Source organism: Corvus moneduloides, chromosome 4 (assembly GCF_009650955.1).
Source record: "Corvus moneduloides isolate bCorMon1 chromosome 4, bCorMon1.pri, whole genome shotgun sequence".
In the NCBI taxonomy this organism is placed as follows: Eukaryota; Metazoa; Chordata; class Aves; order Passeriformes; family Corvidae; genus Corvus; species Corvus moneduloides.
In genome coordinates, this window is record NC_045479.1 from 35,715,572 (window position 1) to 35,741,441 (window position 25,870).

The 25,870-nt window shown below is 38.0% G+C and overlaps 1 protein-coding gene across 6 annotated transcripts in view; it reads right to left on the reverse strand.

Annotated features, from left to right (window-relative positions):
* Positions 1 to 25,870, reverse strand: part of SYT1 (synaptotagmin 1) — a 338,128-nt gene that overhangs the window by 114,509 nt on the left and 197,749 nt on the right. For 4 of the 6 annotated variants that reach the window (XM_032105808.1, XM_032105807.1, XM_032105804.1 and 1 more), the window contains one exon: positions 9,787 to 9,978. The exons of 1 other annotated variant lie outside the window; for it this stretch is intronic. In XM_032105808.1, the coding sequence (XP_031961699.1) occupies positions 9,787 to 9,958 (172 nt within the window). In that variant the 5' untranslated portion in view covers positions 9,959 to 9,978. The remainder of the gene's footprint in view (positions 1 to 9,786; positions 9,979 to 25,870) is intronic. One more of the 6 variants, XM_032105806.1, reaches the window with a different exon arrangement.

Here is a 25,870-nt window from a genome sequence, read left to right on the forward strand (position 1 = left end):
TGTCCTAGTACTGGAGGTTTCCTCCCCACTGGGCTTTATGGGTGATGGTCCTGACACAGGTCTAGGGGAAAAAACTTCTTGTATGTAAATGACTTTCAAACCAAGCAGCTCACCAGTTTTCACATACTCCTTCTCCCTTCTCCTTCAAGGAGCTGACACCCCTACTCCACTATGTCAAATAGATGGTTTGTGTGGCTGCATCACACTGACAATATAGGAGCTGCCAGCAAAGACTCAGGAGTATTGTTCAGGCTGCAACCTAAAATACCTGAGCCTCAGGTCTTCCTGAGACTAAAGGAAACCAAGGGATGAAGCTGGAAAACTTGGATGTGCCTTTCCAACAGGAACAGCTACAAAAGAAACAAGGGATTCACGCTGTCATATTCTGTAACCTTGGTGAAGACATTTGTTTAAGCTCAAGGAGCCTTAAATACCCAGTGTTATTTGCTCATTTTGTCCAAAGGCATTTCACAGCAAAATTCATAGCCTGTCCTTCAGCCAGGCCTCTGGTCCAGTGAGCTCCCTGACTCTTCATCAGATTGTGCATCGACAGAAGAAACTGAAATAATCGCTCTCCAAGTGAGAGAAATCAGGTCTCTAAGCCCAGAAAAAGCGTTTTCAGGCTGTGAATCCCTCTGTTAAAAGGGCTTAGCCTATAGGCCTTCCTAGATATCAAAGTATATGGGATCAGTACCAGTGCAGACACCAGTTCTTCCTTCTGGATAAACCTGAGCCTCCTATTTCTGTGTCATTCTGAAGAGGACCAATGCATTTAACTCGGATTTGTATAACTCAGCTTACAGAGTCTGATTCTTAAAAGCTAACTGTAGAAATCCTAATAATTTCTGAAGCTCCTTTTTAAGATGTGGGTTGAAATGCCTTTCCCATCTGAAATGATAAACTTCATCTTCCATTTTGGTGCCTCTCACTGTAATAGGAAAACAGTGCCAGCTATAGTACTGAAACATGCCCCCAGATGATATAGGGTCTGTGAGCAAATTAGGGAGCTCTTGCTGAAGTTGGTAATTAAGAGTAGATTCAGACTCTGAAATCTGCACAGGAGTAGGCAGATGGCTTGCTCAGCTGCCAGCTGGAACTCAGCCTTCATGAGGCAGTCATTCAAGTTCAGCACCACAGCTTCTTTCTATGGAGTCAGAGCAAACTCTTCTCATACCAAAATTCTTCTGAATATTTGAGGTCACTTCCAGAGCTCTTACAAGTGGCGTAATGTTCTGGAAGCAGTAGCAATGTTCAGATCTAGAACCATTCAAGAGCTTGCTTGACATAAAAGCCCAGACTAAAAAAGATAAAATGAATGCATGAAAGGATGCTATGTACCTACAGCATTCCTGAGAGCTCCTCTTGGTGGACAGTGTCTTAGTTTTTCACCCACCTTGGCAATATGGCATTGACGACCAGGTATTTTAATTCATATATCAGTAAAGGCATTCTTGTCTCTTTTAAAAATTTTTAAACACTTTAAAAAACACATTAACCAATGTAAGGAGAGTATTATATATTTACAAACCCTCAGGGAAGGCTTTAGTTTGGACAATTCTTAGCAGCAAACTCACCCAGTTCTAAGCAGAATAGTTAACAATAACAACAAAGAATGACATTCTGTTCTTCAGCCGTGCCAGCTTACAACAATTTCTCAGAATAACAGTGGCATTATCTACTCTTGGTTCTCATAAAACTAAAAGAGAGTATCTTCTAGCTTGCCATAGTGCCTAGACACAAGTAGCTGAGGTAAGGATGGAATATAAATCTTAACAGTAATTCCTATATTTTCACTGTGCATTTAAACCATGCTTTTTAAAAGCAAATCTACTAACCACAGTCACAGGTGCCTTCTATCTTTTATGCAGCACATTGCTGAGAATGAAATCTTTAAATGTATTCTCAGTTCTAAGTTCAGAACAATTGTTCCATGAACTCTTATTTTTAAAGCAAGATTACAAACAATTATAACAGATATGTGTAATTCTGTAGGCACTTTATATGCAGGGAAGTTTGAAAAAGGCTAACAAAGACTGTGTTTCTTTTATGCATGTAAACACAATTTTAGTGCACTTTCTCTCACACGAAGTAATGAAATTTTAAGATACATTACCAGAACTGAAAGTAAGCCAGCAACAATGTTCAGTTTTCTGCTTGTAAATTGAATTCTCTACTCAATTTATAAGGTACTGGCACAACTTGACATATCTATAGTGCAATAAAATACCTACCAGAGTAATTGTAACATACAAAATAATAATCACAGTTATATGCTAGAGGAGACTCCTGGGGGTAGCCTGACACCCCTTGTTAAAATGCCATCACCAAGCCAAAGATAGGTGCTCATCCCTGTTTCTGCTATAGATGAATATCATCCCCTTAGCTTTAAAAGTTCATCTGAATGTGTTTTTTTGTTTTCTTGTATTTTGTTAAAATGCCTTCAGCATCATGTGTTTTACAGAAGAATTTCTCCTTCCCTTTATTTCAGATTATACAACTCAAAACCAACTGCTGTTTCTGAAAAGGGTGTTCCAGACACATGCAATCAATAATGTATAATTCTGTTTGACACTGAGGTTACCTTCCCAGTGTGCTACTGGCTTAGAGATAGCATTTCCTTTCTGACAGGACAGTGCATTCTCAAGGTGATGCAGAGGAGGACATGGGTTTAGCCTGCAACAGGCTCTCCCTGTGCTGGGGATGGACAGTGGTGCAGCAGCTGCTCTGGTTCAAGGTCTAGGAGCCTGCTCTTCTGATTTCTCCTTTCCTCCTTGGCTTGTCCAAGGAGCCAAGATAACGGCCAGGGCAGGAATAGGGGACTCCTATTCCTACCCTGAGTGTGTCAGATGCATCGGTTCAGTTTGCTTTGATTGGAAGAGATTATTTCCCTGCCCATGGCTGGGGTGTTGGAACTACATGATCTTTAAGGTCCCTTCCAAGCAAAACCATTCAACGATTTTATGTAACCTCCTAGCAAGCATGGGTGCTTGCCAGTGCTTGATCCAGCTACATTCTGCAGCAGCAGCACTTCTAGGTCATGCTAGAGCAGCTTGTACTTCTAACGGCCTGAGGTTCCTCGCTTAGTCCTGCATGAGGATCAAACTGGCAGCTGTCATGAACGCAGAAGTTTAAGAGGACACGTTAAGGGGAGCCTATCAGAAGGCATATGAAAATAATTCATGGATTGTAAAACGTAATAATGTAAAAAAATAAACAAATGCTGCATGACAGAATCAATCATTAAAATGCTGATGGAGTATAATTTGGTTGGATCTCAGACTACATGCTATTCCTTCCAGACAAAGATTTTCATCTGCTTCATGAGGTTTTACTTCCATTCTTCCACCCCTCAGTATCTATTCAGACATTTGGGATTTAAAAGATTTTTCAGGATTCCTCCTTTAAAGCAGTCAAAATATGCTGGACCCCCAGAAATAATCACAGCATTTTCATGTTGCGAGTTTATAAAATAACAGAGTTCAACTGGTTTTGTCTCATGATATTTGTGTCTTCTGGATGTGTGTGGGCAGTATTTTCAAGCTTTTCCCTATCAGCAGGAGATCTAGAAATTTTATTTAACATAAAAAAAAAGGATGAAGTTCTCATCTACACTCTGGGACTGGGGGTTCAGGGAGAAAACAAAGTAACCTGAGATTTGCATTTAAATTGCTATATTTAGAAATAATGGGGCTTTTTCCTCATCTAATATTGTACTGTAATAGCTCTGTCTTTTACTTCTTCTGTGTTCCAAAATAAATCCTTATTTCTGATTTTCCCCACTTCTTCTCCAGTGTAAAGCTGCATGTATTTGCTTGGCATGAGTAGCTGCCAATGATTTGATGACAGGAGGGGAGACAAGAAGACTTAAATTCATGCCTTCCCACTTCCTCCAGAACTGTTCTTTAGACTTCCCTGAACATCAAGAAACTTCTTTATCTTCTCAAAATCTCTCCATACAAATATTCTTTGCCAAGATACATAAATGGAGTTTGCCAATGTCAGACTGTTCCTAAGCTGAGAACTCTGCTTACTGTTTCGATAAATCTATGTGTGTATACATATAAACATATGTATACACAGTCCTCATTTCTACAGGCAGTCAGCTACTACTCAAGATGATCTCTGAAGCAGAAACTAAATTTTTTTTCGGGATAACCTAAGATATTAGGCAATGACTAACACTGGCATGTGCTGTGAAAATATAAATCATAGCTATTGCTGCAAACTTTATTCTGATTTTGTGGTAGGCCTACTCTATAAATCCACTTTCCAAATCTGAAAGCATTCTATTATCAGCATTTTGCTTCTTTTTTTATGAACTTAGAAAAGAATGTGCCCTCTCCTCCCTGTGCCAGTAACACCTGTGCTCCGGGAACCATTAGGAGAAGCCTAATGAATTCATTTTCTGCAAACGATCAAGCTGTCAGGTTATAAAAATTAAGTTTCAGAAAGACCCCAGGAACAAAATTCTCAATTTTCTAATAACACACATAGTCTGGTAATAACTCCTTGATAATCTTGATGCCACATTAAGAATGAAAAATTAAGAAATTAACTTTACTGCCATTTATAGAGGGCAATAAGCACTCTTAATACACCTCAGCTGATCAATCAAGAAAGGCGGGAGGGTAAAATAGCAGAGACCAGCAGGGGGAAAGAAATGATGAGATGTGTCTGAATGCTGAAATTTTTACTTAAATGGCTAAATACATAAATCCAGAATTATTTTATTTGCTAAATTACCCAAATATATCTATAACTTGGTACTCAGCTTACTAAGATATTATTTAGAATTAAATTAGACCTAAGTCTTACAGTTACTTTTACATTTTTACTACAGTTCTCTCTACAGCCTCCAGTCCCATTTTATTTTGACAGTTATTCACTAGGCCAAGGAGAGGGAAATAAAACTTTCTCTGCAAACAGAATGTGAGACAAGTCTGCACAGAACATCAGGTTTTAGCCTGAATTATCACAGAGATTTGAGCTTCTGGTTTGGGGGATTATCAGTCAGTTGTACAAGATGAATCAAATTTAGGGCTTTTGAGCACCAGCTACTGAGGCCAAATGGAGTGGCAAGCCAGCCAAAGATTTCAGAATACAGTTTGTACAGAAATGTAACTTTGCTATCTTACATTGTAATTGTATAAAGAGAGCATTGGAAATATGCAATATCTTCCTATTAAAGAGGCAATAACAGTATCCTGAATTCAATGCAATCAGCTATTGCAGCTTTTCCAGATTTTACCCCAAGCATTAACAGCATATCATTATTCAATCAGATGTATGCTGGAATTTTATTGGATTTTTGCTGTCTTATTTACTGGCAGAATGAGGTCTCCTGTTCATACAGGAATGTGTCATTAGAAAACACATCAACATCACTTTGATTTCACAATTATTAAGTAAACTAGTGGTAATTTATGTCAATTTTTATTTGTATATGGTTAGTACCAGTATCCTGACATTTAAAGTCTCCACCCAAAAGCTGTTGCTGCCATTACCACAGTCTTGCTACAACACACTTACTGTAAATGTATAGCAGATATTTTCCTGGCCTGTAGACAAAGACCCAGATGTAAGAACAATGAGAAGGAAGAAGGAAAGAACTGATATATCTTATAAAATCTTTTAATGCATTTTGTTTTCAGAAGAATAAATGCTGGTTTATCTGCTCTGTTTTCCCCCTTTTTTTAGGTGTTGCATTTACTATATTTAAAATGTAAAATGTTAAAGCAGAGATGGTACCTTTTTTCACTTTCTGGTAAAGAGATTAAAAAGTCTGCAGACTAAAGATAAATAAGGATTGAAAATATAAGAACCAATTAAGTTAGAGTGACATTTATACACAGTTCAGTTACGGAAAAACAACCGTACTGTGATTATGCAAATCAGCCACTCACAACCAAAATGCAGGGATTTACATAACGGAGAAAAAAATTCCTCACAGTTATGCTTCAGTAACTTACCAGATTCCTGCACTTTAATTGTATGACTCAGTGTAATAAAATTATCCCACTTGCTTTATCCAGAGTGAAATGTATGTTAGGACATCGCCATTCTGAATGGTTTGTATGCTTTTGGAAGCCTGCGTTCTCCTGTCACAAAATGTGGTGGATGTTCTATTTTAAAGAGATACAAATCAAGAAAAAAACTCTGTATTTTCTGCTTGTACCTATGAAAATTTTAACCCGGCTTACGCACTGCATCACTGTTCTTGAAATAATGTATACTGATACAAACAGGTCTTTTCTTTTTCTTGGAACTTTTATTTCCTCCTTCTACTAAATTCATCCTTTTTTTTGGACAAAACAAGACTTCTCTTGTGCATACATCACAGAAGAAAACACCAGTCTAATTTAAATTGTGCAGACCCTATCTTGTAGTTTTGCAAAGTGAACTTTTAATAGGAATCCTAATATTTTTAGTTAGCTAGTATGTCTAGACTATTTAACTTCTGACATATGTGTGTTCTACAAAACAGTCTTTTTAAAAAATGAATCTTCTATTATAAGCCACATGAAAGGAACAGTATTTATTCAGCTAGATATAGTTTGCTGTACCTTTATCTTTGTTATCATTAATTCCCTGATTAGAATGTTGTCATTTCTTTTTTTTTTTAATATAAACCTGACCTGATATTATATAATTTCTAAGATAAAACAGAAAGAGAAGACTACATAAATTAGTCCCTACTATGGCTTGGCCTTTTTAGCACTCAAGCCAAGTTGATTGCAGGTGAGCTTTTTCACAACACTCTATCCTATTATACATCCACTACATCATGACGGCTTATATTCCATCTGCAGACATCTTAGGCAGAGGCAACTAAAACATTTAATTTTTTATCTCTCATATAAGCAAAAGGGCACTGAAAACAAAATCCTCTTGTATTAAGTACTGCGATTTCAAAGCCGTTCCTGTCATGTGGGGATGAACATGAGACCTTTGGAAGTAAAAATGATAAAGCACATGAACTAGAAAACAGGCTTGTCCCTCATCTGTAAAGATTAGAGAACTTGCTGACTACGGCATTCCACTGCCATGTGTAAGACTCAAATCAGGTCTTCAGTTTGAATCTACCAGAGGAAAAACCTGGTCCATGGTCTTGGATGTGTTCTTAAACACAAGCATCTGTGCTATCCCAACAGGGCCCATGCACCGTATTTCTTCTCTCTCACAGAGCAAGGAATTCCCAGAAAGGCACTATACAAACAATTTGGTTTGTACTAATTTACATTCTGCTCTGTTTTAAGAGAGATTCTCAAAAAATTTGCAGCCAGCTGTAAGAGGTAAGTCCTGAGAACTTTTCCACCACAATTAAATTTTTCTTGGCAGTAGACTGAAAACACCACACTGACAACTCCCCACTGACATAAACTGAACAACTCATGAGAAAATGCTATAATCTTCCAACATGGAAATGAGGTCTCCTCTGCCCTCCTGCCCCCAGTATTCTGTACACAGCCTAACTAAACTTGTTTTATGTTTATGTTAGTTTATAAATGAAAAATACATACAGACCTCTGTGTAACACAGCCCATTCTTGCAGGATTTATTACCGAGGCAAATGGGCAAAAGAGAAGTTATCTGGAATATAAAATGCTCAAAACATGTCAATGGCATGAATTTCATAGCTAGTATTTCAAAAAAGCCCCCACACAAGTCCCTTGCCCCCCTGTAGTACAATGAACATTCAACTTTCTTCTTGAAATGGCAGACCCCCCCAGTACAGCAAAACATTATGTTACATAATTATAGCCACAGCATTTGATAGAGATCCTGGGAAGATCCAATCACATCTGCAGCCTCTATAATAAGAGCAGACAATTGGCATGGGATTTGTGACTACCTTAGTTTCATTTCCCCTCAACAACAATACTGCATGATCTTGGATAAGAGACCAGATTTCTAAGATGGAGGCAATATGTTCTGGTCTCACTGTCAGCATAAGGTACCACATTTTATAAACACTATAATGTATTTCACAGTAAGTAAGACTTGCTTTATGGCCTAATATTCTTTTCTAAGTAAGCATTTTCATTATGTAACAGTAGGGTTTTTTTTCTTTCATGAAGAGAAAATAAAAGTTTTAGTCAATTAAACTTGAAAAGATTCTCCAGATTGGACTTTCCACTTGTTTTTGCTGTGGTTTTAAAAAAGCATGCAGCAGGGCATTCCAAGTTTCTCTCTACCTACAGGCCTTTTCCTACACCTACCATCTACTGAGTTCCTCATACTGGAAACCATTTATGCCTTTGTGAAGTTAAAATGAAAGTTTAAAAATAAGAGAATAGCTACATAAAAGTCTCACCTACATTATTTACATAGCATGGTGAAATAAAAATTACAAGACAAATGTTTCAAATTCTGGCTGTTTCTCCCTCAATTTCTTCTCATTTCCCCTCCTTTTTTTTTTTACACTTGTATTTTTGTATTTTTATTCTTAGTTTTGTTTTCCCTTGATATCATCAGACAATTTCATTTCAGTATGGTTTGCACGGGACTGCACAAATCACCAAAATAATGGCACGCAAATTTCTTGCCTCTGTAACACCTTAATTCTTGCAAGTGAGAATTTGGAGTGACAGAGCAAAGCTGTTTGCTATCAATTTTGCAAAAACCTCATCTCGTCACATTGCCAAGATCCATTTATAGATAAAAAAAAAGATTAATATTCTAATTTGTTATCTGTCTTTATCAGTCACAGAGCATTTCTTTACACAAAGGATAGCCTTTTAAACTGAAAATTCTTACATATGTTAAAATACTACTCTGAAAATATTTTACATTTACTTATTCTTATGAAGAAAAAATTATTAAAGATTGAATGACTCTCTAATGCCTGCTGTTAAAACACATACACAAACAGACTTCACCTTCATATTTACAAAAATGACAAAATGATCTGCTGGTAGCATTAGGCAATTTTTCTCTCATTAACAAAAAGAATTTTTTCTGTATTATATAAAATGCCATTGACAATACTGAATTAGTTCTACGTGTGATACCAGCGTATGTATAGTAAAACATACCAGACAGGTTCAAGAACCCCAGTAAAATCATAAATAACAGCACAAAACTAATGCTTGTATTTTTTTTATGTGAACAAATTGAGGCCTCAAATTTGAGTCAATACTTTTTAGCACAAACCAAAAGAACCCTGCTGACTTTAGTTCTACTAACTTCACAAAAATACACATTTATACTTCTAAGTTTTCTGCATAGGTATGTGAACTTGTGCAAACAGCATCAGTGGCTGATCTACTAGAATAATTGTGTGGGAAAAGCATAGTTACATTCATACATTGCTGATGTATTAGCTATTTTCTTGTGAAAACCTCATTTTCCCATTTCTCTCTGCATCTTCTAATCTCCAAAGATACAAGTCCCCTTGTTTTCTCCATATTTATGAGTTCTTGCCAAATACTACTTCAAGGTAATATGCCCACACACATATGTCATAAACATGAAACCTTAAGTATTACTTATAGGAAACATTTTACTGACTGGTCCCACAGCCACAGTGATGTTCTCTAGATTCAGTTTTAATGATTCAGCAGTAATTCATCATTAAAAATAGACATAAATTACATATGAGTTGGACTCTCTTTTTCCTACTTCAGTTAATTTTGAGGAACTTACAAAACCAGTTTAATCTTGTGATTTTACCAGCTTTGACTAGAAAACATTCAGTATGCTGTCTAAATAAATGTCAAGGAAGAAAATGTCAAATTAAATCTAGTCTGCCAACAGAAGCTTTTTCATCAATCAAGTTTTACTTACATGGAATTTTGTTCAGTTCATTCATGAACTTCTCTTTTAGCTTAGAAAATGCATCTTCTTTTCCTCCCCCTCCTCCCGGACTGGCTGGCTCGGTGACATTACTTGGAGGGGCTGCTGCTACTGTGGTTGCTGGCGGTGCTGCCAGGGCCTCATGATGACTTTCACTCACCATTTTCACTCCTGGGTAAGCTGCTGGAATAAAAAGAAAAACACAACAAAAAACCAAAAGGTAATATAATTGAAATGTATCTCTCATCAATAAATGAATAAATAGGCAGAATATCACTTGGTTCTCATACTTACTGCGTAAATATGACTGCATTTTCATATAGTTCCAAGTTCTTCATAAAATATTTATTAGACAAGAGAGTAAAGTCTTTTGCAGGGTTAATTTCAGCCAGAATAATTTTATTGTTTAGAGCACTTTTCCAACGGTTTGCATTTTGGAACCGCTACATTTGAAACCTCAAAATTCCTGTAAAAATCTCATACAGATTTACATTTTGCTCTTCAATTTGAAAGTATAAGCAAATTGTGTAATAAATGCTCCCTATGTGCAAATTTCAATGTATTTACATATTTATTTTTCTGTGAGAATTACAGAGGTGTGGGTCAGGGACAAAGTTTCTATACAGGAAATAAATGAGGTGATAAGGACATAGTACACACTTTTGATTTCCTGTTGAAGTAGTAACTTATTGTTTCCTATTTAAAGCTGTGTATCAAATAGAAATTGATTTGCATGCATTTTTATCTTTACTAAGTGAAGACAATGTTCCTTCCAGTTATTTAGTGTGACACTTGCTACTGACAATATTCTCTTAAATTATTCAGGTATCTTACTGTATTCATGAAAATACAACATCTGTAGGGAGTCTAAATGCAGCCATTTTGAAATATCTATGAGGCTGTCCCAAGCATAATCCCGTATCAGTTTATTTTTAATTTCATGTTGTTTAATGGGCATTTTGGAAAACCTTTATTTGAGCAGTATATTACTGTATTGGGTTTGCATGGCAAAGTGTTGGTAGTGGGGTGGCTACTGGCTGGTGTCTGTGAGAAGCTGCCAGACACTTCCCCCACGTTCTGCAGAGCCAATTCCAGACGGCTCCAGGATGGACTTGCACCTGACCAAGGCCAAGCCATCGGCAATGGTGGTAGCACCTTTGGGATAACATATTTAAGAGGGGAAAATACTGCTGCACAGCAGCTACTGGGAGAGAAGAGTGAGAATATGTGAGAGGAACTGCCGGGCTGACACTGAGGTCAGGCCTAAAGGAGGGACAGGAGGTGCTTCAGGTGCCGGAGCAGAGATTCCCCTGCCGCCTGTGGAGGACCCCACACTGGAGCAGATGAGTGCCTGAAGGAGGCTGTGACCCCAAAGGAAGTCTGTGCTGGAGCAGGGTCCTGGCAGGACCTGTGGCCCCATGGAGAGAGGAGCTCACACTGAGCAGGTTTGCTGGCAGGACCTGGGACCTCACGGAGTACCCACTCTGGAGCAGTGTGTTCCTGAAGGACTGCATCCTGTAGAAGGGACCATGCTGGGGCAGTTCATGGAGAGCTATACCCCATGAGAAGGACTCAAATTAGAGAAGGCTGTGAAGGACTGTCTCTTTTGGGAGGGATCCCACACTGGAGGCAGAGAAAGAGTGTGAGGAGTCCTCCCTCTGAGGAGGAGGGAGGGCAGAGACAATGTGCGATAGACTGACTACAACCACCATTCCCCATCTCCCCGCACTGTTGAGAAAATCCAGAGTGAAGCTAAGCCCTGGAAGAAGGGAGAGGCGAGGGAAGGTGTTTAAAGATTTGGTTTCATTTCTCAATACTCTACTCTGCTTTGATTGGTAATAAATTAAGCCAATTTCCCTAATTCAAGTCTGTTTTGACTGACGGTAATGGGTGAGTGATGTCTTCATGTCCTTATTTTGATCCAGGAGCCTTTGGTTGTATATTCCCTCCACTGTCCAGCTGAGGAGGGGAGGAATAGAGCAGCTTTGGTGGGAACCTGGCACCCAGCCAGGGTCAACCTACCACAGTCACATAGCAAAGAATTTTGGGCCAGTGGGATGAAGGTGAGAAGATATGCACAAAGAAATTTCAGCAACACAGGAAGGCTAGCTGAAATGTTTATCCAGGTTTTGAAAACATTGTTCTGATTTTCTGCTGCATCATAAATATCACTGATCTGAATAACGTCAGAAAACCAGAGGGAGAAAAGGCTTGAGAAAAAGCAAACATTCATTATTGCTCTGATTGTACAATTGCTTGCAGCCCCAAAAGACTTATGGCCTTTAACCTTTACCTGAGAAATTTAAACATCAACATAGGAACAAAAGGCAACACACATCAAAATCAAAGGGGCGTAAGAGCACCTGACTGCATAAAATATGATGAATCATGACCTTTCTTGTCTTATGCAATTGTTTTCATGGATGTTGCTAAAGAGTGCCCAAATCACTAAATCAAGATAAGAATTGGCCTTTTGTCCTTCAACTTTAGTTCTACAAGTCCACAGTCATGAAAACCTGCAGGTGCAGACCTCACTGCAGCAGAGCAAACCTTTTGAAATCATCCTCACCATTCCTATCATTCAACAGGGGTTTGCACACTGGTATAGTCTGGAATACAAAAGCCATTCCCCAATACTGTCGTATGATGAAAAAGATTTTAACAAAATAGGGGGTTGGTCTTGTTCTGAAGAAGCAATTTGGTGGATATTTTGTAGCAATTTTATTGATGCAGCAGCGAATAAAGCAGTATTCCCTGCCTGCCCATCACTTCTGTCCTTGCCCTCAAGTCTATAGCCTAATATAAAATCATGTTGATATTGACACAGAATATGTATACAATACAGCTTCATAAATATTTCATAAGCATGTGGTCTTAACTATTTCCCTGTAACTACATGGGAGCAGTTTACTATCAAAAGCAGATGAAAACTGATGGAAAGATTCCAGTTAATATCCATGAACTTTGGCTCAAGCCTGAGATACCTGTGAGTATTTCCCCAATTGCCTCACAAAACAACAATTGGAAAAAACAAGTAGTACATAATTTGGGTAGCATGAAATAACATGCCAGCTACTCCAGACTAAGAGGCTTTTTCCATGTGCTCTGATGAATGCCAAATACTATGAAGCAAAACATGTAGAGTCACAAGCTGTAAACACTAGTGCTGTTTTATGTTATGGCATTTTGTCAGTGACTGTCAGTTAAACCAGAAGGAAAGATGTACGTCATAATTAAATCAAAATTAAATTGCTTAATTATAATATATTGCTTAATTATTTCAGGCCTGGCAGTTGACTATTTTATTTTGTAATGGAAGACAAAATTTGCAGTGATGACTTTCAGCTAATTAAAAATTAAGGCAAATGTAATTTATTTGCTTCTAGTTTTGGAACTATATTTTGAAAATATGTTTAAAGAACAAATTTGAAGCATTACACTTTGATTTACTTAAAAGGAGGAAACCCAACAAAACAGATTATTCCTGTGATCTCCAGGAACAACCCTCAGTAGAGTCCTAGTGCAGTTAGAGGTCACTTTGTCTAATGAGGCATGCACAAATGGTTTGAGACTTGCTACAGAACCTTTGACCTTTACATGCCAATGACACAGTCCTGGTATTTCAAAAAGGTGTCGAGGGGCTGAAGAGGAATCTTGACTCAGAAAAAGCTTTCTGCAAAGAGCACATGCCCACTTGCTTGTAACATCTGATGGCTTTTGTACCTCTAAAGCTGCAGCTTTCCACAGTAACAGTATAAACACCATGGTATTAGAGACTGCGGAATACAGAATAATTAGATTTAAATTGGCCTTTTTTAAAAAAGGGGGTTATTTGAATGCCGCAGTGCATCGCTGAAGGTAAAGATCTACAAATCACTTGCAGATTATCTGCCGTGTATGAAATGGTAGTTGCAAGAAAAAATTTCTTCTAAGTTAGAAAACGAAATGTCATACAACTCAACTACAATTTCTAGTTCAATGTTCACTACAATGTTTATCATGCTATGTATGAAACATCACGTTTCATGTGCAACATCCAGTCATAAATGAGTACATTTGTAATCATAAATAAAAGTACAATTTAATTTACGTGCTTCTATAAAATGCAGCATAGACTACATTTCCTGAGCATGTCAATTCTTCGGCATACCACTGCCCATTCACTGCCCAGTAGTGCCATATAATCACTGTAAGACATGTGAAACAATGAACACATGGATTACTTCAAAGTAATGCTTGTTTCTATTCAGAAGCAGGTATGTGCTGACTGAAAATCCAGTTGAACCCTTGAGGAGACCAGGCATTTAGAGCTTTACTGCTTCCTATGCCAGAATAACTCTGGGAAACATGAATTATCAGCTCAAACTTCTACATAATTTCTACATAATTTCCTCTGAAAATAAAGCAATTGAGTAATACACATATACACTCTGGAGGTTTGTAAGAAGCAAGGGATTTGGTTATGGAGGTACAAAGTATTGGCTGACTGCTTTAGTATGCACTGGTATGAATCCTGATGGTGAGCGTCCCATTGGAAAGCACCTCTTAAGAAAGCAGTACAGTAGCAACGACTCTTGGGAGAGGAGAGTAAGGAGAAGAGAGGAGTAAAGATGTGCAAAACTTCACACATGGATGAATACAGAGCACTGAATGGATCCTGGAAATCAGAGTTGAAAGAATGTGTTCAAAGGGCAACAGCCTGCAAACATTCTGGCATATAAAAAGTAAGATGTGGACAACTTGACAAGACTAAACTCATGGGAAATTTTAGGTTTTTTAAAAAATAAACTGAATAGTCAGAAAGTTAATGAGAACCCTGTGGCATTTCCACAGTGATTTACCCAAAAGGGGGATTTTTTCAAATGAGCAAAACTCAAGAACAGGGTATCACCTTCTGGAAAATCATGGGGAGATTTATGATAGCCTTACAAAAAATATGTAAACAATAAAATCACAAAGGGCAGCAAAGCTAATTGCTGTGTTTCTAGGTGGTGAAATTACAGTAGGTGTACCATAGCAGCTGCTAAATGCATAACCTCATAGATATAAAATAGGTGACATTCCTTCTACATGGTGGATTTCAGACAATTTACATTTGCTCATTTCTCCTCTTATCTGCTGAACACAAAACTGCATGCAGTGAGACAGCAAACAGGTCACACATCCGATGCTGACCAAATAATTTCCTCCCAATGAGAAATTTTCTGGAAAGTGTCGTTTTACTTTACTGCCTCTCTTCCTTTTTCGCCATACTAAAAATTAAAATTAATGAAATTATTAAAAACATACAAATATAGTGTTGCTATGAGTAGTTGTTTTAAGTTTTCAGAAGTAATTGTCATCATTCATTCAATGTTTGATACTGCAACTGTAGTAGAGCTAGTGACTCCTCAAGATGTAAACTGGGATCTACACTGTTTAATGGTATTTCCTGGAAGCTTATCTTTTCAGCATACAAAACATGTTCAGCTCAGCAGTTACATCCAATGTAATGGATGAAATGTAATAACAAAACTTATCCAAGAAAGAAGAAAAATCACACAGTTGTGTCCCTTGGTCATTTTTGTTTACAGCTTCTGAGCACTGAAAGAGAAAGCAACTACTAGCTTTCACTGCTGGTATATCCAGGATAAGTATGCAGTATTACCAGAGAAAGGTCTGCACCACATTGAAAATATACCTTATTCCATTAGAGTTTTTTTGATGAAATTAATTCGTCAGAAGATGGGATCATTAGTGGAATGTTTAAAGGTATCAACAGTAAATGATCTCTTCCTAGATTTAAGCATTCTGGAATGCTAACAATACATTTTTTACTCATTCATCTTCCTACTAATGAAATATGTTATCTTTCTAGCTTCAGTAAAGGACAGTTATTTTAAAGGACAAGCTCAGAAAAGAGACTTTCTTGACCTTTCATAAAGATGGGTCTGTAAGTACATTTTCAGAAGAATGGAAAGTCATGGTAAAGATGTCATATCAAAACAGCCTTTTCATGACTACCACAAAGGCCTTCAATGCAATCCAGATTTAGTACTGCTTTAGAGAAGGTACATGAAAAGCCAACAGTTCATGGGGAAAAATCTTCTGATGAACAACCTTGGTGTGGGAATTCAGGGGTCCTCTCTGTGCTTCTACCAAGGCACAAGAAATGTTCCAGCAACACCCCCACCCCTGCCTGCCCCAGAGTGATCCCTACACATCTTTCAGGGGAAAAGAGACACTTCTCCTGCTGCCATTTGTGAAACACGAACCGACGCTTTCCAGACACCACCTGTACATCAGCTCTTTAACACTGTTTTCCAATGCTTGCTACCAACACCACAGCAATACTTTCACTGGCTCAATGAACAAGATAAAGCACCTACACCTTTCCCCCAAAGCCCACAGCTAACTTTATTGCTCAGTTTTAGAAACATCTATGCCTGCATGTCCTGGCAAAGGAGTATCACTTGCCCTGGAGCAGGCTGGAGGAGTACAGTGCTGCAGATAGGAAAAGAACCATGAGCTGGTGAGCCAAGAGTGATGAGGACCCCAGTACACAGAGGGGAACACGTCTGAGCCCAAGTTTAAGCAAGTGTGGGGGAAGAACAGCAGTCACATACCAAGTCAGGCAGAAGTGCTGCAACCCCAAAGCAGCAAAGAGAAGGAGAGCTTGGCAGAAATATTTTTTGACAGTCAGCACAAACTTCTAGTTTTGAGGGCCAACAGCAAGGCTGACAGTTACCTACAGCACAGTTTTGGACCAGGCAACAAATCATCTCATTATTAGACATGAGCTCTGTATCAGTCTCCAGAATTTACTCAAAATAGGAAAAAATATTTTTAGAAAAACATCTGAAAGACAGTAACTTGATGGCCAAATATAAATTAATTCTCATAAGAAAGTAAAATATTGTCAGATTTCCAGTCTAACATTCACATTGAAAACCTGTTGAGTATGAGTTATATCAAAATAATAGCCATCTCTTCTTAGCCTAATTCACTTTTTTAGTAAATCTGATAAACCTAGAAAATATGAAGAATAAGCATAGAATAGTTCACAGTTCTCTCTCATGATAAAAACATTTTATTTAATTGAAATCATTATAATGGACCATTTCATGTCTAAGCGTGTTTCAAAGCTAACCATATAATTTCACAGAAAAAAATCTGTCCATTGTTGGGGACAGCAAACCATCTGCAAATTATTAGGAAGAATATGGACACCGTGAACACCGGAGAAAGAAAATTGCTTCAGTCCACGGCACAAACTGCATGCTTCTCTTTCAGCTGCCTGCTCACCCACCTATTAAATATGGCAGAACTCTTCAAAGTACAAGGCTCTGAAATATCTTACACTACAGTCTGTGGAAAAGAAACTTTGTCTCGAATTTTCAGGAAGCACCAGAGTCTGATATGTAATCTAAGAACAGCTAATCACTATATTTTGCAGCACCAAGCTATGCAAGATGATATTTTCAGATTCACTCCTTAAGTTGTTGATAAGACCACAATTAATTTAAATGAGAACAGTGAAGTTGACACTATTTTCTTTCCAGCTAAAAGCCAGAATTTTTTGACTGCACCTCAAACTTCTGCTCCTGCAATGCAGAAGAGCACGTAGGAGCCAGAGAATTCACAGCAGTTACAGAGAAACAGCTCTGTTTAGGTCACATTGCAAAGTAAGTCAAGAGTGGTGAGTCCCTTACAGATTCACTACATAAATGCTGGACCATGTTCTGAAACCTTTTTTCTCCCCTAAGTATATGATATTTCTTAGTCATGTGTTTCTTTTGATATTTAGAGGTAATGGGGAAAGAGAGAGCCCTGTGTCTCTAGGTGTTGATGTTACAGTCATGTTTCAGCAGCAGTGAGGTTACCTGTCAAAGCTGCACAATATATATAATTTAAACCCTGTCTTTGTCTACTACAGAAATTGCTGCTTTAAAATGTCTGAGGTCCTTGATAATACCTAGTTATTAATAGAAATAAAGGAAAGAAAGAAACTACAGTAATTTCCTCCCACATGATCATTCTGTCATCTTTCACACTTGCATCTCATTTCCTGAAGCTGCAATCTGCATTTCTACTCCCCTGGTATTTACTTCCAAGTTTCCTTTATACAGCAGTGTAAGACAAGAGAATTTATATAAAAAACTAGTGTTCAACTGAATTTAAGCATGAAATTCTAATGCAGTCCACAGAGAGTTCTTGCTGTTCCAGAATCATTTTAGAATAATACTACAAATAATGAAGTCCTTTATATCAATAAATTTTTTGTAGAGTACATTGCATAAAATCAATTTATGTTCCCATATGTGGCTCTTGTCCAATCAATGGCTCTAATAAAGCCTATAAACTAGTGAATTGACATAGTTTAACTATAACACAATAAAATTCATAAGGAACAACATAACAGAAATTTTAAAATAATACAGAGAAATGTTATTAATATTCTTGCTTTGGCACAGCCTTAAATTCACTATTTCCCATTTGAATTTTCTTTTTGTTAGTATTTCTTATATGTCCCAATTTTTTCAGTCAGTAACCATGGGGTTAGCAAAATTAATTAGGTACATGCACTAAGGAACCAAACATGGGGAGCTGAGATGTGCAGTTCAGGGCTACCTCTCAGACTAGTTCAGTCTTGGACTTAGGCTGTGAAATAATTGGCACCTCTGAATGTCATTCTACTCTGACAAGTGACTACATAAAAATGGCACCTTCTTTCTGAAAAGGATCTGCTCTCTACGTATATTCAGTCATATATGCTGAATTCAATAAGCACCACATTTAACTTCACCATAAAGTGTTTTTTCACCATTGCATTTGCAGTATCATAAAGCTACAAGAAAACAGGGAGAATGCAGTGAGGTTGTATTCCTTATTTGCATCATGAATACAATTACAAACTGAACTTCAGAAACCAATTGGTTGTACCTTTGAGAACTTACTACAGATCACACAGCAAGCTCATGACATTTGGGCTACATTACTTGGTGGTAGGTGGGAAAAGGCAACAGCTCAAGTACTTTTTCAGATCCTATGATAAAATTATGTTTATGGCATTTAGAAAAATGTAAATAGTTGGTATTTGGCATTAAAGCTTTAAGATGCATCACCCAAGTGTACTAATGGGAAAATCATCACATGACTGAATTTTATAGACCAAACTTTGCTAATTCTGTATGATCAAGATTCAGACTTTTCAGGTACATTCACTTCTACTTTTAAAAAATCTCAGTAGGTCATCACACAGATCTCAATCAGACACGTGTAAAGTACCCATGTGTGCACAAATATACCTTTCTCTAAATATATATTATATATATATTCCTCCCAGGTGTGCATTAATTATATGCTACTATTATTGCAAGAAAGCAAACAATGGCAGTTTGAGTCCAAGACTTTTCTTGTAAACAGATGGGAGGGCTGTGGGGAAATACACAATTTTCATAGATTGTGATACTGTGAAAAAGATTTTTCACGGTTTTCTTCAGCAACATCATATGAGTACTGAAATCAGGAACAATGCTGCAAAACCATGAACAAAAGCTGACTGATTGTGACAGGTTCTGTTAATTACAGCTACATGAAAATTACTGTGTCTTGAAAGTTACCAATGCAGGAAAGAACATGGGGACACAAGAAGCATCTGCACTTAGATTTGGGGTTTAGGTTAAAGATTTTTTTAAAAAAAAAATTATTTGATATTTATGGTTAATTACTATACATTGGTTTTTAAGACAATCTTATCAGCACATAGAAGTAAAATGGTGAAAATTGAAACTAATTGTACCCATAATGACTGATACTTTTTCCTCCTGTTGAGAATGATGTGCCATCATCCAATAGCCTTCTGCACACAGCAGGAGGGAAAATTAACAATCAATTACATGACATTTAATTTCCAACTTGAAACACTGAGAGAAAGAAAGCAAAAAATCCTAATTTGAGACTAATAACCATGCATTCCCGACAGTGTTTTGGAAAGACATCTTTTAAAAAGATGCCCTTATGCATATCTAAAATTTTTAAATAACTGATAACCTTAAAATGAGGCAGTTTATAAAGTATTAGTGTAAGCACTGATTTCTGGTGTTAGTACAACTACAGCTTTTTCTGCAATTATTTCTTTAGATGATCAGTTTAGTAAGGATCCCAACAACAAGAATGTTGTATCCAGCTCGCACATGAGCAATATGAGAGAACACAACTCCAGAATAAAGATGAGAAAGTAACAAAATAAAAAAGAAAACTACTTGGTTTTGTCATTGCTGTTGAAATACAGTTAAGGATAAATGGTAATTCAGGGATTTTCATAGGTTTAAAACTTCTAGGTTTTTTTTGCACATGGAAATGCTTGGTGTGGTCATACTCCCATCTCTTCTGTAGACCAAAGAAAGCTCGTATGATAAAGCTTTGAATTCCTTTGGACAGATGACAGACTAAGCCTAAGGTTATCTTCACTGAGTGAGCTCCCATCACTTGAGTTTTGTATACCCAGTGTTGCTATCCAAGGGAAGTCATCACTGTCCAGCTTCTGCAAAAAAGGACTTGTATGCCTGTCTTCAGGCATCACCTCTAAGAAGGTGCTGGAGACAGTTGAGAGGAGAAGCAAGATTTATGAGTCACTTCTGTTTTTAGCATACCCTGCTGACTAGACAGCTTCTCACTCAGCATGCTGGCTGCTGAGCAACCCATTTTGAGGTACTCACAGCTTCTGGATATTGCTTTCTCTGAAGCAGTGATAAAGTCCAAAGATGGAAGGAGCATGGGCATATATAAACACAGCACCAGGAATTCTCTAATCAAACCCACAACCTCGATTTGCTCTGCTTTCATAAACAGGATGACAAAAGCAGTCTGATGTCTCTGACTGATGGTATGGCCCTTCTGCGTCATGAATATTCCCCACTTCCATCTGGAAGCTCAGCACAGCTTTGAAAGAAACTTGGTGGACTGAGGCCAACTGAGATGCCTGAGCTGAATTCTGAAAGCAGTCCTCCTGAGTGCCTCTTCCAGGATGGCAGATAAATTCCCAGAGCATCATGCCCTTTTAGACTGAAGGATGGATCTACCCTAGATCTGGACAACAGTCTGCAGCAGCATTCTGACTGAGGCAGTGATTGATATATCATTCTGCCTCATTAGCCACTTACTGCTGCAGGAGGGCAACTAAGGTTAGTGCTATTGCCAAAACAACCTGAGGGAGCTAGAAATCCTACTTAATAGGCAAGGCTGATTTATTGCTATTGCTGGCTTTCCCATTTATGTTCTCGGCTCTTCTTTCTTCTGACCCAGTACAGTGTTCTTTATTTTATTCCACTGATTCAGATTCAGGGGAAAACGTTATCCATCAAAAGCCTTTAAGTAGGATAATTCAGTTTTTCAAGTTTGTGGATGGAAACTTGAGCAAATTTTACGTAACACACTGGTAATTACACTTGGGCTGCTCTGAACAGCTCACTGGTTACAGGACAGTTACAGGAACATTGTTTTTAACCCAGCCCAGTTGATACTGCTATTGCAGTCTAATAGCTAAACACCTTGAAGCATGTTGTCATGTATCTTAAGTTTTCCTGTAGATTTAGCTGAGTTAATTGTCCAGCTGAGACATCAGAAGAAGGGATGAGTGTACACTAAGTGCTATACAGTTAACATTCACGCAGAAAGAAACAAGTTTTGAATAAGCAAATGAACACGAGTGAACCTAAGAGTTCTACTTTGTATAGACATCTTATTGATATTATTTAAAAAAAAATCTATTCTTTTTCAGTTCTTATTTTCTTGATGGTCATGTTTTTTAACTGAGTGCTTCAACTCCTGTGATAACTCTTTGTATGTTTGTTTGCTGTTTCCTTTTTTCTCCCTATTTTGTTTACTGTAAAACTCTATATTCAGATATCAAATTATAACCATTTATTGGTCAACACCCCTAATCTATAACCCTGATCCATTTAAAAAAGAAAACAAAAAGACTTACTGATCGTATTTGCACAGGAAAGTAGGATAATCTGTTGTCACAGAACGAAGACAATTATGTGTTCAGTTCCCACTTTTTTTTTTAGGTCACCATAGCTAGTGTGAAACTATGCATCTTTATCCAACTTTTAGCTGAAAACTGTAACTTTTGCTATTATGTGACCTGTGGCCTTCTGGGTGTGACACAGCAGACTTGAAGCTGGGGAGAGTTCCAGCACTAAGGGTACACATCTTCTGAGGTCATGTGTTACCCACTGTTTGGCTGGTAAACTTGGCCAACAAGGAGGATGATACAGAGCAAGAGGTTCAGGCCTTCTACTGCTCAAGAAGTGTGGCCAGCATAGACAAACGATAATTTTAACTTCATTTAGAGCTTCTGGTAGCTGGTTTTTTTGCCCTCTGCAATCTCTAAATCAAAGTGAATTGCTCTGGAAAAGGATGAGGGTACTGAGCCAAACAGAAGCAGGATGTAGGGAGGCTAGCATGACCTTTAAACTCCTTTCAGTACATGTGTTTCTGCTTTGTGTGACATGGGCATTTTATCTTCATGAAAGCATGTAAACACAGGACTGGAATCAAATGATAATGCCAGCACTACTTGCAAGATCCTGATCCTCTATAATGAATGCAGAACTAATTATTAAAGAAAACCTTAGCTTTCTCTAAAAAACTTGCAGCTAAGAGCATTCCAGAGATTATACCTACATTATAAAAAATGAGAACAAAAGAATTCAACATGATTGATGAAATTGTTTGCTTTATCTTTAGAAGAAAGTAATAAATAAGCCAGCATTTCAAAGTTCTGTGAAGAGAAAAGCTATTTGAGAGAAAGCACACGGATGCATTGTTCTGTAGCATGGGCATTTGATGAGCTCCAAAAGTCTCTTTGGAAGAGAAAAGATGTATTATAGTGTGTGAAAAGAAGCATCTTCAGTAACAGGCTGTTATCTAGTTGCTAAGGGCTGGTTCTCAATGAAAACAGAGCAGAATAGAATGGATAGTTTAAGCACTGTGAGGTAAAAGCAGAAAATTGGACTTGGAGCACAAGGGAAATTCACAATGGAATGAAAGTGGATGCGGTAAAGTGTTAAGAATGTGACAAGAAGAAGATTACCATAAATATGAAGAGACGAAAGTCAAAGTTTTGCCTTCACTTCAACAAAGCCCTTGGAGAAAAGAAAGGGAATTAGCCCTGCTGGCATGTACATTACCAGAAAGAAAAGAAAGATGAAAAGCAGAATATCACTTCAAGGTCATTTTAGACTAAGCAGCAACTACTAAACCTCTAATTACAAGCCTGCAATTCTTGTTTATTTATTAGCAATTGCTAGCAAAAAAAGAGATAAAAGCTTAGTTCAATGTAGTTTTGAAGCACATTCTGTTCATATTTTTGCTGCCAAAAACCCAAATAATTTAAAGTAATTTAAAATTATTTAACCTAGAAAACAAAGACAAGTTTGCAAACAGAAAAGTTTATTATCTAAGTCTTTTAACACACACTAAATAGCACATTTTTCTTGTCTTCTGCCCTTTACAAAACCAACAGCTTTAACTTAACAAAACACCTAAATAAATGAAAGCCAAGGTGTCTCCTCAGAACTTAGGAACAAGTACAGCTTCCATGCTGTACACACATGCAATCCACTTTTCCTTGAAGAGTTTAACAAGCCTGGAGGCAAGTTGAGAAGTCCCCACCAAAAGCCCCTTCCAACTGAGATCCCTGCTAATGCAGCAACTGTTTTTCGGCCATTATTAGCTGTCACAGTAGGAGAGAGAAGCAGCATTTATGGCAAGGAGTGATACTCGTTTTTAATCCACAGGCATAAGCCATATCTGGAATTTTCATCACCTTTCCAACCACGTGAAAACAATAATTGTTATCTCTGTTAAATACCTTCTCTTTCTAAACCAATAGTCTCCAAATGTTAACTGTAGTCACAGCTGCAAAGGAAATCTACTGCCAAAATAAACCACTGGGAGAGAAGAAAATATAGTGGCAGGTGGCTCTCTCCCAAGTGGAGAGTGTCATCTCCCCAAAATATTGCTGGGTCTTGTAGAAGAAATGCTAAAGAGCAAAGAACGGCAATATCAGCCAGGCATTGTCTGACAGTGGCTGTTATTAAAGGGAACAAATTGAAGGCTGTACCTTTAGTAGAAAAAGAAGGAAAGGCTCAGGAGGGCTGAAGCACTGGGATGCCTTTGCCTGCACACAAGGGGAAAGTAGTCAAAATTTTGTGAAGACACTTTTTTAGTTAGGTTGGAACTCATCAGTATTCATTACTTCTCTCACTCAAATATTTCTTATTCTTTGTGTTTGCAGATTCCTGACTAAAGCCCAGTGACTGCTTCACTAGCTACTTGTCTATCTCACATTCCAGTCCCCTCAGTTTATCAGTTTAAGGGGACAGTTTAAGGAATAAAGCTCAAGGAGGTGATGTCGCCCCTTATTGCAGCTCCACCAAGCAAACTGTGATGGCACAACACTTTGAGAAATATATGCTGCCTGTGACATGGGAACAGCTCAACACAGCAGCTTTTTCTGCTGATAGAGTGGACTCAATTAAGAACGGGGATCTACAAGGTGAGACAGTGCAGCTCAGAACTGCCCTGGGCAGAGCTCACTTCAGAGGGAACTTACCTACAACTGTGCCAAAAGAACACTGAAGTTATCATCTGAAACTCTCAAAAGACACTCCTGAAGCCTTTATATTTCTGCCTTTATATTTCTACCTTTTTATCTAGCATAACAAGAACCTATAGTTATATGCTCATTATATATTTTACCGGGTCCTTTGCAATGCTCAAATGAAGAACTTTTAGATTTACAGTACAGCTACTTTCCAGCTCGTTTTAATACTAGCAGCAGTGACTTCTGAATCTAGTCTTTGTCTTGCTACAAAACCGCTTGCAGGGAAATAAATGGATACTGAGGTCTTGGGTATCTATATTCTGCTCACCAAAGGCAACTACTGCCTAGCATTTACAACAGTGGTTACAAACATGACAGTTAGGTACATTTATTTCTTCTCTATTTAATTATTTCTAACAGGCAAAGGTAAACTTTGCTTCCTTTTGTTGAAGCCTACTCACACTCCCCATGAGTGTTTGTTTCAGCCATCCTGAAACAAAATAGGCAAGCGACACCTGCTGTGAAATGAGAATCTGATCAATCATAAAGGTGAATTATGTTGAAATATACTGACTAGCCTAAATGGCTTTTAGGGCTGCCTTTATACCTGACATCTAAATGTGCAGCCTCAGTGACATGTTGTAACAGGCCTTCAGCCTGGATATCAGAACTAGCACCCTGCGGTGCATGGCAGGAGCATCTACATGCAGGAGAGGTTAGACACGTACACTCTCTTGTTATCACCTGATATCCCAGCACAACCTCATCATCCCAGCATTAACACCTGTTTTGTTAGACTAAGTTTCCTCTACTTATTTGGTGGTCTTAGCCTCTTCCCCTTGCTCATGGCAGTTTTTTCACTCTCTTCATCATCCTGGTGTGTGACTCATACTATCCTAAGAATCACATTTCTCTGCTTCATTAACCAATTTTATTCTATCTCTTTAGATCCCTTCTCCAGAATTTTTTCTGTTTTCTATTCTTCCCCTCCATCTGTATATCTATCCTTGCAGTCACTGTGCAATCTTAATAGGTTTTCAGAAGCAGAAGGTAGAATTCAGATATTTAGCTATTCATCCTTTGAAAAATCTCCTCCTACACCTCATAATTCTCCTGCTATGCAGCAAAACTTTCTTGCTTTTAACTCCCCTTCCTCACATCACCTCTCCCTTCCTGCCTCTGTTCTATTTATTCAGTTTTGCTTATCTAACTGAGGCCATAGTTATGTCAGCAGATCTCTGCAGAGCAGACATGCCATCAGAACTTCTAAGCTACGTGGTTATTCTGATAGAAGCAGTTTTTGTCAGCCTGTGCTACCCCATTTCAGAGGACGGTGTAACTGCACCAGCAAACGCATCCCCTCTTCACCACTTGTTCTTCCTACACATATGGTGGTGATGGGTCAGCAGTTACAGAACAGTCAGGCTGCTCAGCCACACTTGTCAGACAGTCCCTGATGCAGAGACTTTGCTTTTAGAA